This window comes from Polypterus senegalus, chromosome 11 (genome assembly GCF_016835505.1).
Source record: "Polypterus senegalus isolate Bchr_013 chromosome 11, ASM1683550v1, whole genome shotgun sequence".
Classification (NCBI taxonomy): Eukaryota; Metazoa; Chordata; class Cladistia; order Polypteriformes; family Polypteridae; genus Polypterus; species Polypterus senegalus.
Genome location: NC_053164.1, coordinates 28,495,876 through 28,508,108, shown reverse-complemented (window position 1 = coordinate 28,508,108; position 12,233 = coordinate 28,495,876). Strand labels below are relative to the sequence as shown.

Genomic DNA, 12,233 nt, shown 5'->3' with positions numbered 1-12,233 from the left:
TGACTTCCGTCCAGTTGCTCTGATGTCACATGTGATGAAGACCATGGAGCACCACCTGAGGCCACAGGTCCATCACTCCCTCAACCCTCTGCAGTTCGCATACAAGGAGAAGGTGGGAGCAGAGGATGCCATCATCTATATGCTACAATGTTCCCTCTCCCTCTGCTCCTTAGGGACAAGCTGACAGAAATGGGAGTAGATTCACACCTGGTGGCATGGATCGTGAACTATCTTACAGACACACCTCAGTATGTGAGTCTCGGGAACTGCAGGTCTGACATTGTGGTCAGCAACACAGGATTGCCACAGGGGACTGTACTTTCTCTGGTCCTGTTCAGTCTATATACATCAGACTTCCAATACGATTCGGAGTCCTGCCAGGTGCAAAAGTTCGCTGATAACACTGCTATTGTGGGCTGCATCAGGAGTGGGCAGGAGGAGGAGTATAGGAAGATAATCAAAGACTTTGTTAAATGGTGCGACTCAAACCACTTACACCTGAACACCAGCAAGACCAAGGAACTGGTGGTGGGTTTTAGGAGGCCCAGGCCACTCATGGACCCCGTGATCATCAGAGGAGACTGTGTGCAGAGGGTGCAGTCCTATAAATACCTGGGAGTGCAGCTGGATGATAAATTGGACTGGACTGCCAATACTGATGCTCTATGTAAGAAAGGTCAGATCCGACTACACTTCCTTAGAAGTTTGGCGTCCTTCAACATCTGCAGTAAGACTGAGGAGATTGTTCCTCCTCCACACTATGTGACTTTTCAGTTCCACCCGGTCGGGGGGTAAACGCTAACATTATTCAAAGTTATTCTCTGTTTTTACCTGCATTTTTATTACTCTTTAATATTGTTTTTTGTATCAGTATGCTGCTGCTGGATTATGTGAATTTCCGCCTGGAATTAATAAAGTATCTATCTGTCATACTGCATATAACGCATAATGGCTGTTGATCACATAGCTTCACAGTCAATGCAAATGTATTGTAACAACCCGTGGTTGAGTATTGAAGTTCTCGGAGCCGAACTCTACTGCGCACTTCCCCCAAGCTGGTCGGCCAGCGGAATGCCAGCGCCATGCACGCAGCTGTACCCAGCTCATTAAGCAAGCGAGCACTTGTGTCCCATACACCACACGACTCCGAGTGTCTCCGTACATAATTGCATAGATGGAATCTAGCAACACACAGCTCTGTCCTTTTGTATCTCTTTATTAGAGCAGATAGTCAGAAACAAAGCTCTAGCTAAACACACTGCAAGGCCATTGTCAAGGTCATTCATAGAAACATCCCTCTCACTGATGGTAACTTGTTACACTTACTTATACCTGGGCTTCAAATGACCCAAGCTCACCCAAGCAACCGAAACATAAACACATGTAACATTTATAGAACAGGAAATCAATTACCTTGCTTGCCCAGTACAAACAGTAAACGTTACAGAAATATACCCACAATGCACCACGCTGTCAGCGCTGACTGCCGGGTCATTACAGTATATTTCAGAAAAAGTGGGTTGTATGTTCTTTTGGGATGAATCTTGTGAGTCTGATACGTAATTGTAAAAGTTTAGAATAGGTGATGCTAGGATGCATTTGATGAACTTGTCCTGTTCATTGACTTTCTTAAAGAAGCGTGAGGTTTAGAAAAGTTTGACACCTGCTCGTAACTGGACTTATGTCAGTCGTTTCAGTTCACGGGAGCAAAATGCTACTTTGACTGGCTTCAGAACAGACATCTAAAATTTTTACCTTCTCAAACATTAACGCTATGTCTGTTTTGTATTTTTATTTTTAAAACTTGGGCTGACGATCAATCTTGGGTGTCCAGCGATCCACGGATTAAGAAACACATTTGCCATTATGGACAGGGCGGGCCTGCTTACCCAATTGACACAATCATGATAGAAAGTGGAAAAAGCAAAGGTTTAAATAAAGCGAGAACTTCAATTAAAGTCCTCGTGTAGTCTCTTATTAGAGAAACATAAACTTGCTGTCCTCCAAAAATTAACAATCACTTCATCATGGTGATGGTTGTAGTAATGTTTAGAATTGTAAGCTAGATGTTAAATTATGATTTAATATCTAATTTATAAACTATATCTCTATATGGCATTATTTACCATTTCTTTCTCGTTATCACGTCTCCCACTCCCTTATTTTCCTTCGTCCCGTCTGCAGACCCTCCTCCCTGTCCTGGGCGGTGACGACGCTTCGCTGGTTGCCTCGCCTCGCCTCTCCTTTGCTTCACTTCGTGCTTCAGTGAGGACAATTTTCTTTCTTTCTTTCTTTCCTTCTATCGTTAAAATGTCCGATTCAGAATGGAAAGTGAAATGCGAAACGGAGTGGAAACTGCAGCAGCGGAACATCGGAGTCCCGGATTCCTTAAACTGGAAGGCCGCGTACGAGAAGAAGCCTTTTAACAGAAACCTCCTGAAAAACCCGAAGCCGCAAGGTAAGGGCGCCGTGGGGTGGGATGGACTGAGATAAAGTGTGGAGTACCGGTCACGTCTTGTATTTCCCGGCAAAGGGGTGGAACAATAAATCACTTGAATTAAGCGTTTTGTTTGCTTTTAACGTAGAGCGATGCAGCTTTATGCACCTTAAAAAAAAGGTCTAGTAATGTTTTCTTAAGGGGTAAGGTGTATTAGTCGGTCATTGCTACAGTATGTAACGCAGAGCACGCCTTTGATAAGATCTTCCACAGTTTTTCTGTTTTTGTTACTGAACTTATTTATCTATTTATGTATTTATTCATTTAAAGAGTTACTGTAAAAAGCCATATTCCCCCAGGGGACACTTAAAGATCTATATATCTATCTTTTTATATTGCGGTTAGTGACAAATGTATGTATTCTACAGAGCCCTTATGCTAAAGGGTCTTTAGTGGCGGAACAAAGCTTGTGTTACAGTCTTGTTACACAGAGTCAAAGTGACAAATAAATGCTCTCGATATACCGTTATCTCTTTTTTTTTTTAGTGCTGTCACTGCTGTCTTAACTCTTAATTAGCCTTTGTTAATGTCTTCTTACATGTCAGTAAGTTACTGTAACATGTTTTCAAACAGGTTGCCCCCATTCTAAACGGTTATCAAAAATCTCATGTGTCCTGCACTTGGCTTTTCCTGTTCATTAGCAGTCCTGATTTCTTATGCAGGATCGCAAGGTAAGGATGTCCAGAGTCGTGGCAAGTTAGTCAAACTCCTTTATCGTGGCGACCTGTTGTATGTTAAATAGCACGTGCAAGTAAGAATTTAAAGGCACACTCTTAAAAATAAAGGGGCCAAAATGGTTCTTCAGAGTGATGCCATGGCAAAGATTACAAATAAGCTATCCTCGTGCAAACTGGATTATGAACCCCCCATGGTGTCGAAGCTCAAATAGACCCCCTTACCTTAACTGCACTTGCATAATCACACCGTGAACACCATGTCATTGACAAATCGGGTACAAACATTGAAATAAAAAAGGGGACAAAAATGTATATTGGGTTAAATTCACCTTACTTTTTTTAGTGCATTTAAGAAATGAACTGATGAGTTCAAAATCAGATCAGTGGGAAGTCAGATTTCTTCTGATAGTGCGGATAACAAACATCAGTTAAGCATTTTTAAAAATCTTGTGGCAGAAAAGCAATATGTTTACACATTTGCACCAAATAAAAAGAGTGTGTAGAGGGATTTATTTGGGTTTGGTGGTGTTTTGTGAGTCTTATCTCCTGCAGTGGTCTCATCTTCTACTATGTTGCTCATGTCTGCTGGTATTATGGGACTACACAGTGCTGCTAGAAGCAGTAATATCCATTTCCTAAATATATATAATGCTACTCTCAGTGGTCTCTGTACTTCTGGCTTATTCAAATGTTGTTGTTGTTATTATCTGTCTATTATAATAAAAAAATCTTGGGAGAAGAGATGTGACATTTTAAAGAGTCTTTTTGGAATGAAGTCCTGCAAGACAGAGACTTTTAACATGAGATTCTTTCAAGCCACGCCCCACTTACAACCATTTTCAAACAAGACCACAGCCCTCTCACCTCTCATTCGTGTGAATGCTTTTTGTCAAACACACTTCTGCACTCTCAGCTCTTATAAATTTTAAACGTTTTCCTCACTTTAAGCTCCCAATTAAAGAAGACTTATGTCCAAATCTTATTGATAACCAACCCTTCGTGATGAAATTCTTTAATGAAAAAAGGAGTACATGGACATTCCTAGCACTGAGAAATGATGAAGTCAAACAAATTTATGCCAAAAATGTTGATCAGTAACATGGCAAAATGGTTAAACGTGTATCGATAGACTATGCTGTAGAATATCTACAACCGTTAACACAAATTACTGTAGAAAGGATGTATCCAACAAAGGTAATGTAGTACATCTCCCGTGGATGACATTACACACTGAAGGAGATCTTGATATGCCATTTGTATTAAAACGTTAACAGTTTTCTGTTAGAATAGCTTTTGCAAAGACAATTAACAAATCTCAGAGCCAAACATTTGAAAAAAGTCGTGAGGGCAATGAGGACTGATCATTTATGTTAGGTAGAATGCCTAGAGGGGGCTGGGTGGTCTCGTGGCCTCAGAACCCCTGCAGATTTTATTTTTTCTTCCAGCCGCCTGGAGTTTTTTTTTTTTTATTTATTTATTTTTTTTTTTCTTTCTCTGTTCTCCCTGGCCATCAGACCTTATTTTTATTCTATGTTAACTAGCAAAATACCCGCGCTTCACAGCGGCAAAGTACTGCTTTAAAAGTTTTATTAAGAAGAAATTTAAATCTTTTTAAACTGAGGGAAAATATACCAATAATTATTTGTTAAAGATCTCTTTGTATACCACATTGTGAGTTCGGCCCTCCGGTTGTAATATGACCAAGCTGTGCACTGAGCTTACTCTTAAGCATGCAACGTACAGTTAGCCATGTGAACAGTAATCTTGTTTCAAATCTCACAGCTTGGATTGCTGCTGTCATAATCGGTTTGAGTTTCATGGTTTGCTTCAATTACGACAGTATTTATAGGACTTGTGTTGAAGAGACATTCAGCATCTGTCAAGCGTTGTAAGCATACAACCGGTTTCATCGATAACTTCACATCCAGCTTTTGAGAGTTTAAACATTCATAAACATGAAAGTGTCCACTACTGAAATTGTCACCTGTGAGTCTAAGATGTTGAAGAGGCATTGGCGGTTGTCCAAAGGTGTAAAATATTTGGCCATTTTGGTACACTTGAAAGCGACAACCGAACAATTCAGCGGCAGCCATCAACTCACATGCAGATGCATAGGTGAAGGGCTTAAGCATTTCATTCTTCTAGTGCTCCTGTGTAGTATAATTATCTCCTGTACTGTCATCAGTCCACACCTTGTACCTGTCCCAGTCATTCAATACATAAGACACAATGTTCCTCCGGATATCAAGAGTGAGCCTGATATGGCCGTGCAATATGTAACAAAGAGAATGGAAAAGGTAGGTGCCATCTCCGGGCATGGAAACTACTCGGTAAGAAACAGTTTTTTGATCGATAGTGATCATCTCGATAGACATGTTAATAGGGGTACGGTTAGAATGATAAAGGAAATGGGTACCTGAACAATGTGAAGTAAGTCTAAAATACCTACACAATAACTATAATCGTAATAAATTAACAATAAAACAGCGGAGAAGCCGTGGATTAAATAAAAAGGCTGTAGTTATCAGCAGGGAGACGTGAATCCTGTGGCGAAGCAAGGAAGGGAATGTAGAGACTGGAGCGATGGACGGCCTTATATAGGCAGGCAGCCAACAACGTGGGAGATGTTTGGATGGGGAACCCAACGCCGCCTCACACGGTGACCGAGCTGCAGGCTATGGACGTATATATGTACGTAAGTAGGATTCAGTTAGCGTTGGGAACCCGCGTACCAAATTTCTTGAAGATGGGCCCATAAGTAACAAAGACTGTTGAAAAGTTCAATATGGCGGCCGACAGTGGCATCATACCACCGAAATAAGTACCAAATTTCAGCCTTCTACCTACACGGAAAGTTGGAGAATTAGTGACGTATGGTGGCTAAAAGTGGTGTCATACCACCGAAATAAGTACGTACATTGGTTTTGGTTAGCGCAGGGAAGCCGCCTACCAAATTTCGTGAAGATGGGGCCATAAGTAAGAAAGTTCAACATGGAGGACGTTGTTGACCGTTATGACTGTTACGCGTAGAATTTCAAAATGAAACCTGCTTAACTTTTGTAAGTAAGCTGTAAGGAATGAGCCTGCCAAATTTCAGCCTTCTACCTACACGGGAAGTTGGAGAATTAGTGATGAGTCAGTCAGTGAGTGAGTCAGTGAGAGCTTTGCCTTTTATTAGTATAGATTAGTGTTTTTCTTATTTTAATTCTTTCTTTGTCTTTTTTTTTTCTCTTTCTTCATCATGTAAAGGCCGCATGTTTGACATGCTTGCCGTGGGCCACATGCGGCCCACAACAGAAATCTGTGCGGCCCACATGACAGATCCTAGTTAGCACTAAACTTGTGTAAAATGATTAGTATTGTTTGTGATTGAATCATTCTGCATCTTCGGCTTTACTTATTGACTTTTCTTACTTCCGCCTTCTGAGAAAAGCACGTTTTCCCATGGCATCTGCTAGTATAGTTGCAGTTGTGGCATCAGCTCCTTGATACCCTAGGCATGACACTAAGACCAACAACCCCCCCAAAAAAGAGCCTTGACCAAAGTTAATGAGCCACGATGTCACAACTGAAGTGCTAGGCTGCAGCAGCCTGGCAGGCTACACTACTGGCTGGGCTGCTGAGACTGGCCACAGGGCAGAACTGACCATCATAAGTAGTAATAGCTCACCTATTTTCACGTAATGGAGCGGGAGATTGACAGGCTGATCAGTGTGGCGTCCGCAGTTATGCGGGCTCTTCATCGGTCTGTCGTGGTGAAAAACGAGCTGAGCCGTAAGGCAAAGCTCTCAATTTACCGGTCAATCTACATTCCTACCCTCACCTATTGTTATGGGCTGTGGGTAGTGACCAAAAGAACGAGATTGCAAATACAAGTGGCTGAAATGAGTTTCCTCAGGGTGTCTGGGCTTTCCCTTAAAGATAGGGTGAGAAGCTCAGTCATCCGGGAGGAACTCCGAGTAGAGCCGCTGCTCCTCCGCATCGAGAGAAGTCAGATGAGGTGGCTCGGGCATCTGATCAGGATGCCTCCTGGACGCCTCCCTGGTGAGGTTTTCTGGGCATGTCTAACCGGGAGGAGGTCCCGGGGAAGACCCAGGACATGTTGGAGGGACTATGTCTCTCGGCTGGCCTGGGAACGCCTTGGGATTCCCCCGGAAGAGCTTGTAGAAGTGGCCGGAGAGAGGGAAGTCTGGGCATCTCTGCTCAAACTGCTGCCCCAGTGACCCGATCTTGGATAAGTGGAAGAGGATGGATGGATATTTTCACTTTTTTTGCTCTAGTTTTATGTAATTTTGTGCTAGTATTGTAACAAACAGTGCAGACTACAGCTGAAGATCTGAAGTGGACATGAGAAGTTGGTGAGTTGTTGACAAATTTTTGTGATTTTGAGTTTGTAAAATGAGTGTAGGTCAGGGGGCTTTTTGCATATCGGCTCATTTTATAATATAAACTTTGAAGTAAACTTAGTAAAGTAAAATTAGATTTTTTGGAGGATTTGTTTTACAATTTGAATTACTGAGCAATGAATTCAGTGAGCATTTTTGTGATTTCAGTTCACACGAACAGGACTTTGCACTGTTTACGTCACCATACTCTTACAACGTTGAGAATGCGCCTGAAAATATCCAAATGGAATTGATTGAACTGCAGTCAGATTCTATTCTGAAGGCAAAATGCAACGAAGTTGGTGTGCCAGGCTTGTATGCTTACCTGCCATCCTCGTATGTGCAGATCTATAAGTTGGCATTGAGAGTACTGTCTATGTTCGGAAGCACTTCCCTTTGTGCGCAATTGTTTTCATTAATGAAAGCTACCAAAACTCCATGTCGCTCAAGACTTACTGTCGAGCACCTTTCATCCCTCATAAACGTTGCAGCTGCACAAGATTTCAAGCCTATTATTGACAAACTGGTTACTAACAAGAGATGCCAAGTGTCGGGACAAAAGAAATAGATCTCAAACTGTAAGACTCCTCCATAAGGACCTAGCTAAGACTCTAATTGTACGCTGTTGTACGGAAATTCTATGGAAATCAATTGCTTTTCTTTAAACTTTTAAGTGTTACATTTTTTTAAAGTCTTCAGTATTGGAAAGAAAGCTACAGTAACTTTGTATAATAGTGTAATAGTATTTGTTACAGTGCGGCCCGCTGATGCACGTATGGCAGTCGAAGCGGCCCACCAATGGTAGTGAGTTTGACATGCCTGATGTAAAGCACTTTGAGCTACATTATTTGTATGAAAATGTGCTATAGAAATAAAGGTTGTTGTTGTTGTTTTATTTAATAGAAAGAAAGAAATGAAATGCAGTCGGGCAGTTATATGTCCATGGAAACAAATGTAAAATTAAAATTTGTTTAATTTGTACATTCACATCCCCATACGCGAGCAGCAGAACCGCAAAGAGGCTAGTGAGTATCACTGCCCAGGGGTTGGCAAGTGAAGCGAGCAGGAGGGCAAAGCCCCTTAGTAGTAGTATATTTTTGCAACTTTTGCTTGATTCTCATTAATTTCCTTTAGGCTGCTCCATTGTGATATCACTTTGAATAACCATTCTTTTTGACTTTTCCTCTTTTGTGTCACAGTACCACATCAACTGCATTACAGACCTGTTCAGATCATGCCCTACCCCTTTTATTTTTATTATCCTGCCATATGATGAGGATCCTTTGCAAGTAGGGCCCCAGGGTGCACACCTAAGTCACCCTGATTTTAGATCTGGCCATGTCCAAATGATGGTCCTATAAGTAAACATTATTTGGTTTAGTCTGTTACAAACTCCACAAACAGTCACAAACAGATAGTAACCGATTTGTGACATACAGTAACCTCGTGTTCATGATTTTTAAAGGACTCTTGCTGTATACAGTCTCACAGGAAAAATGTAGGTTTTCATGATTTTTGAGTACCTTGTTTAGTTGCATACTATTCACTCTAATAAAAGGGTTAGTGTCTATTTATCTGTGTATCAAACTGGCTTCAATATCTTTGTCATTTCAAACAGATGGCACATCACAAATATTTGTAGCATTACTGCAAATGTTTGATGTGCCATCTGTTGGAATAGGAAATGCAATGCATTTTATTACAAAATACACTATGTGACGGATGGCCGGGGCCCATGCCCAGCGGGGATGACCCATTCTCTATATGTTCCAGGGGAGCAAGCATGGGCTGCGCAGTTCCTCCCCCGGACCATGTGGTGACAGCCCCCCTGGGTGACTGTGGTGCCTCAGATACACGCAGGGCTCCGTGGGAGATGGAGTTCTCCACAGCCCTGTTGGGATCCAGGGTGGCCACCAGGAGACGCTGCAGGGGTTCCTGGGCCCATCTGGGCTGTAGCTCAGCCACACCTGGAGGTGCAGTTGGAGGCAGGTGGTCAAGCACCTGAAGCACTTCCGGGTGAGCTATTAAAGGGGTCAGCAGCCACCACTCCGGGAGCCTAAATCGGGAGGAGGAGGACAACGCTTGCCGGGAGGAGTGGTGGTAAAGAGAGTAGTGTGCCTTTTGCTTTGGTTTGTGCTTTTGGGACTGTACTGAATGTGGGACACCGGTGTCAGGTCGGCTCCATTATAGCGCTTTTGTTACAATTAAAAAATACATTTGAAAACATGGTACACTACAAATGTTAATGCTGATGTAGGTGTTGATTACTTAGATTTCATCCTAACTTAGATAGGTAGCTCAGCTAGTACATTAAAGATTTCTATTGTGCTCACATATTAAAAACCTTTTGCAAAGCAAAAGAACCAATTTCATATGCAAAGAATCCTTCCCAGAATGAAGTGGTTCTTTATCATGCAATGGTTCAATAAGAATCTACACAGCATAGCAAAGTGTCATTAAAGAAGGAATATTTTAAGAGTGTATTCCATAAATGTGACAATAATGACCCTTTAAACTTGAAACACAGATGTGCAGATTTTCCATAATCCTCCTCTCTGTAAAGTGGAAGCTACTGGGGTGACTTTGCTCAAAATCCTTTTAGTATTATAAATTTCTAATAACTAGGCCAATTTACATTCAGACTGAACAATTCAGTGTCTGCAAACTCCCATCTTCAGACACACTCAATGTACTGGGATGTCAAAAATAAGTAAATACTTTGGAGAGGCATTCTAATGAGACCCATTTTCAGTTGTTTTATGGTATGCATAGGATAAATTAAGGCACAATATTGATGAATTGAGATTTACTTTTTTTCAGCAGGAGATACAAAGTTCTTCACAAGGAAAAAAAACAAGTTAGAAAATGTATGCATGACCAGTCCGGAGCTGAACGAATGCTGTATAGGTATGGAAAGTTCAGCTGGCTTTTTTTTCCGCACCATTCTGTTGTGGTTCATAAAATACTAGACATCAGATAGATGAGCCTCTCTTCTGTTTGTTGAGGTCCATAACGCCCATGATCCTTAATTTTTATCACTGCATTACTCAACATGTAGCAATTTAATTACCTGATCAGCAGTGTAGTGTCGCCTATGCTACAAAGTGCTACTGAAACACAGGAGCTGTCTCAAATGGTGAGAATGCTATAAAAAAAAGTCAAGTGTCTGTGAGTGGCATAAGATGCTCAAGAAGAAATGAGAACATGTGAACGATGGCACCAGAAGTAGATCATCCATCTTTTAAAAAAATCTCAAACCATGATGCTCTTAGTATTATTGACTTTCGGCTAATAAAATCTATTGCCAAATTGGATCATCCACCCTGTTCACATGACTTGTGACAAGCCCCTTGTGATTTATGACTCTTCCTGAAGATAAAAACTGCTATGAAAGGATGAAGATTTTTTTCCCCAGACGTATGACAAAGGAACTCGAGGGTTTTCCAGTAATAGACGTTCCAAGTATGTTTCCAGCAGTGGCAACATTTTCTAACTAAATACATAACTGTGAAAAGTGGTTGCTCCAAGTCAACAGTAACTGGTAGTGCCAATACACAAACATTTATTCCTGAAATCAAATTATTCCACCTTTTATGCATTGTACTGAGCACTCATTGGTTGTCAGCTTTGACATCACACAAGACTATCTTTGTGACTTAACACATCACAGACCAGTTGGACTGAGTCACTTGGTATGTCAGACTGCAAGACTGGTATGAAGTTTATGTAAATGAAGTCTGCAACTGAAGGTTGCTGGGAAATCGTGTAATGTGACATGGCCTTCTATTGCATAAAGCATCTGCTTTGTTGTCGAACACACAAAAGAGGAAAATGCACAGAATATACAAGTTGAAATAACCAAGCTGAAGGTTAATGTGAAATATTTTAATTAAATAGTAATTTGGTTTGAACAGAATGTTTCTGTTTAAAAATAGAGGGCTCTCCCTTTTTGAGAACGAGTGAGAAGCACAAACATCTGGGAGAGGCTTGGAGTTGACCAACTGACCCTCCACATCGAGAGGAACCAATTGAGGTGGTTCAGACATCTGATTTGGATGCCTCCCTGTGGAGGTTTTACGGGCACGACCAACTTGGAGAAGACCCCGGGGAAGACCCAGGGCTCAATGGAAGGGTTATGTCTCCCAGATGGCCTGGGAATGCTTTGGGAATCCCACAGTATGAGCTGGCAAGTATGGCTGGGGAAAAGGAAATTTAGGCCTCGCTGTGGTGACTGTTGCCCCAAGACCCAACTTCGGATAAGTGGTGAAAAGTAAATGAATGAATATTTGAAAAGTTCTACAACTGATCTTTAAAATAGGAGTTTTTCAGATTTCAGAAATGTGTACAGTACTCTCTATCTGAGATATCTCGGTGAAAATTGAACTCTCCTGACAAATGTGCTGAATAAGTGTACCAAATTGAAACTAAATTGGTCATGTCATGTAAACAGACAGACATGATGATGACAGAAGGTGTTTTTCATATTTTATGAGAGTGCAATTGTAAACCAACTTGTTAGCAAAGAACAGGCCTGTTCTCGCCAAAATATTTTGGTGTGGCACAGTTAGAGTCGAGACCTTTACCCAATGGAGATGCTTTGGAATGACCTCAAGGGAGCTGTCTAGAACCAACCATCTTAAGAATACGGCTGAGCAGAAGCAATCCTGAAATGGT

At 41.5% G+C, this 12,233-nt stretch overlaps 1 protein-coding gene across 1 annotated transcript in view; it reads left to right on the top strand.

The window, feature by feature from the left end:
• The first annotated feature begins 1,966 nt into the window (after nucleotides 1–1,966).
• The window catches only part of nccrp1 (P1, F-box associated domain containing), a 56,921-nt gene continuing 46,654 nt past the window's right edge, over nucleotides 1,967–12,233 (top strand). The window contains exon 1 of the mRNA XM_039768245.1: nucleotides 1,967–2,458. Within this exon, the coding sequence (XP_039624179.1) occupies nucleotides 2,113–2,458 (346 nt within the window). The 5' untranslated portion in view covers nucleotides 1,967–2,112. The remainder of the gene's footprint in view (nucleotides 2,459–12,233) is intronic.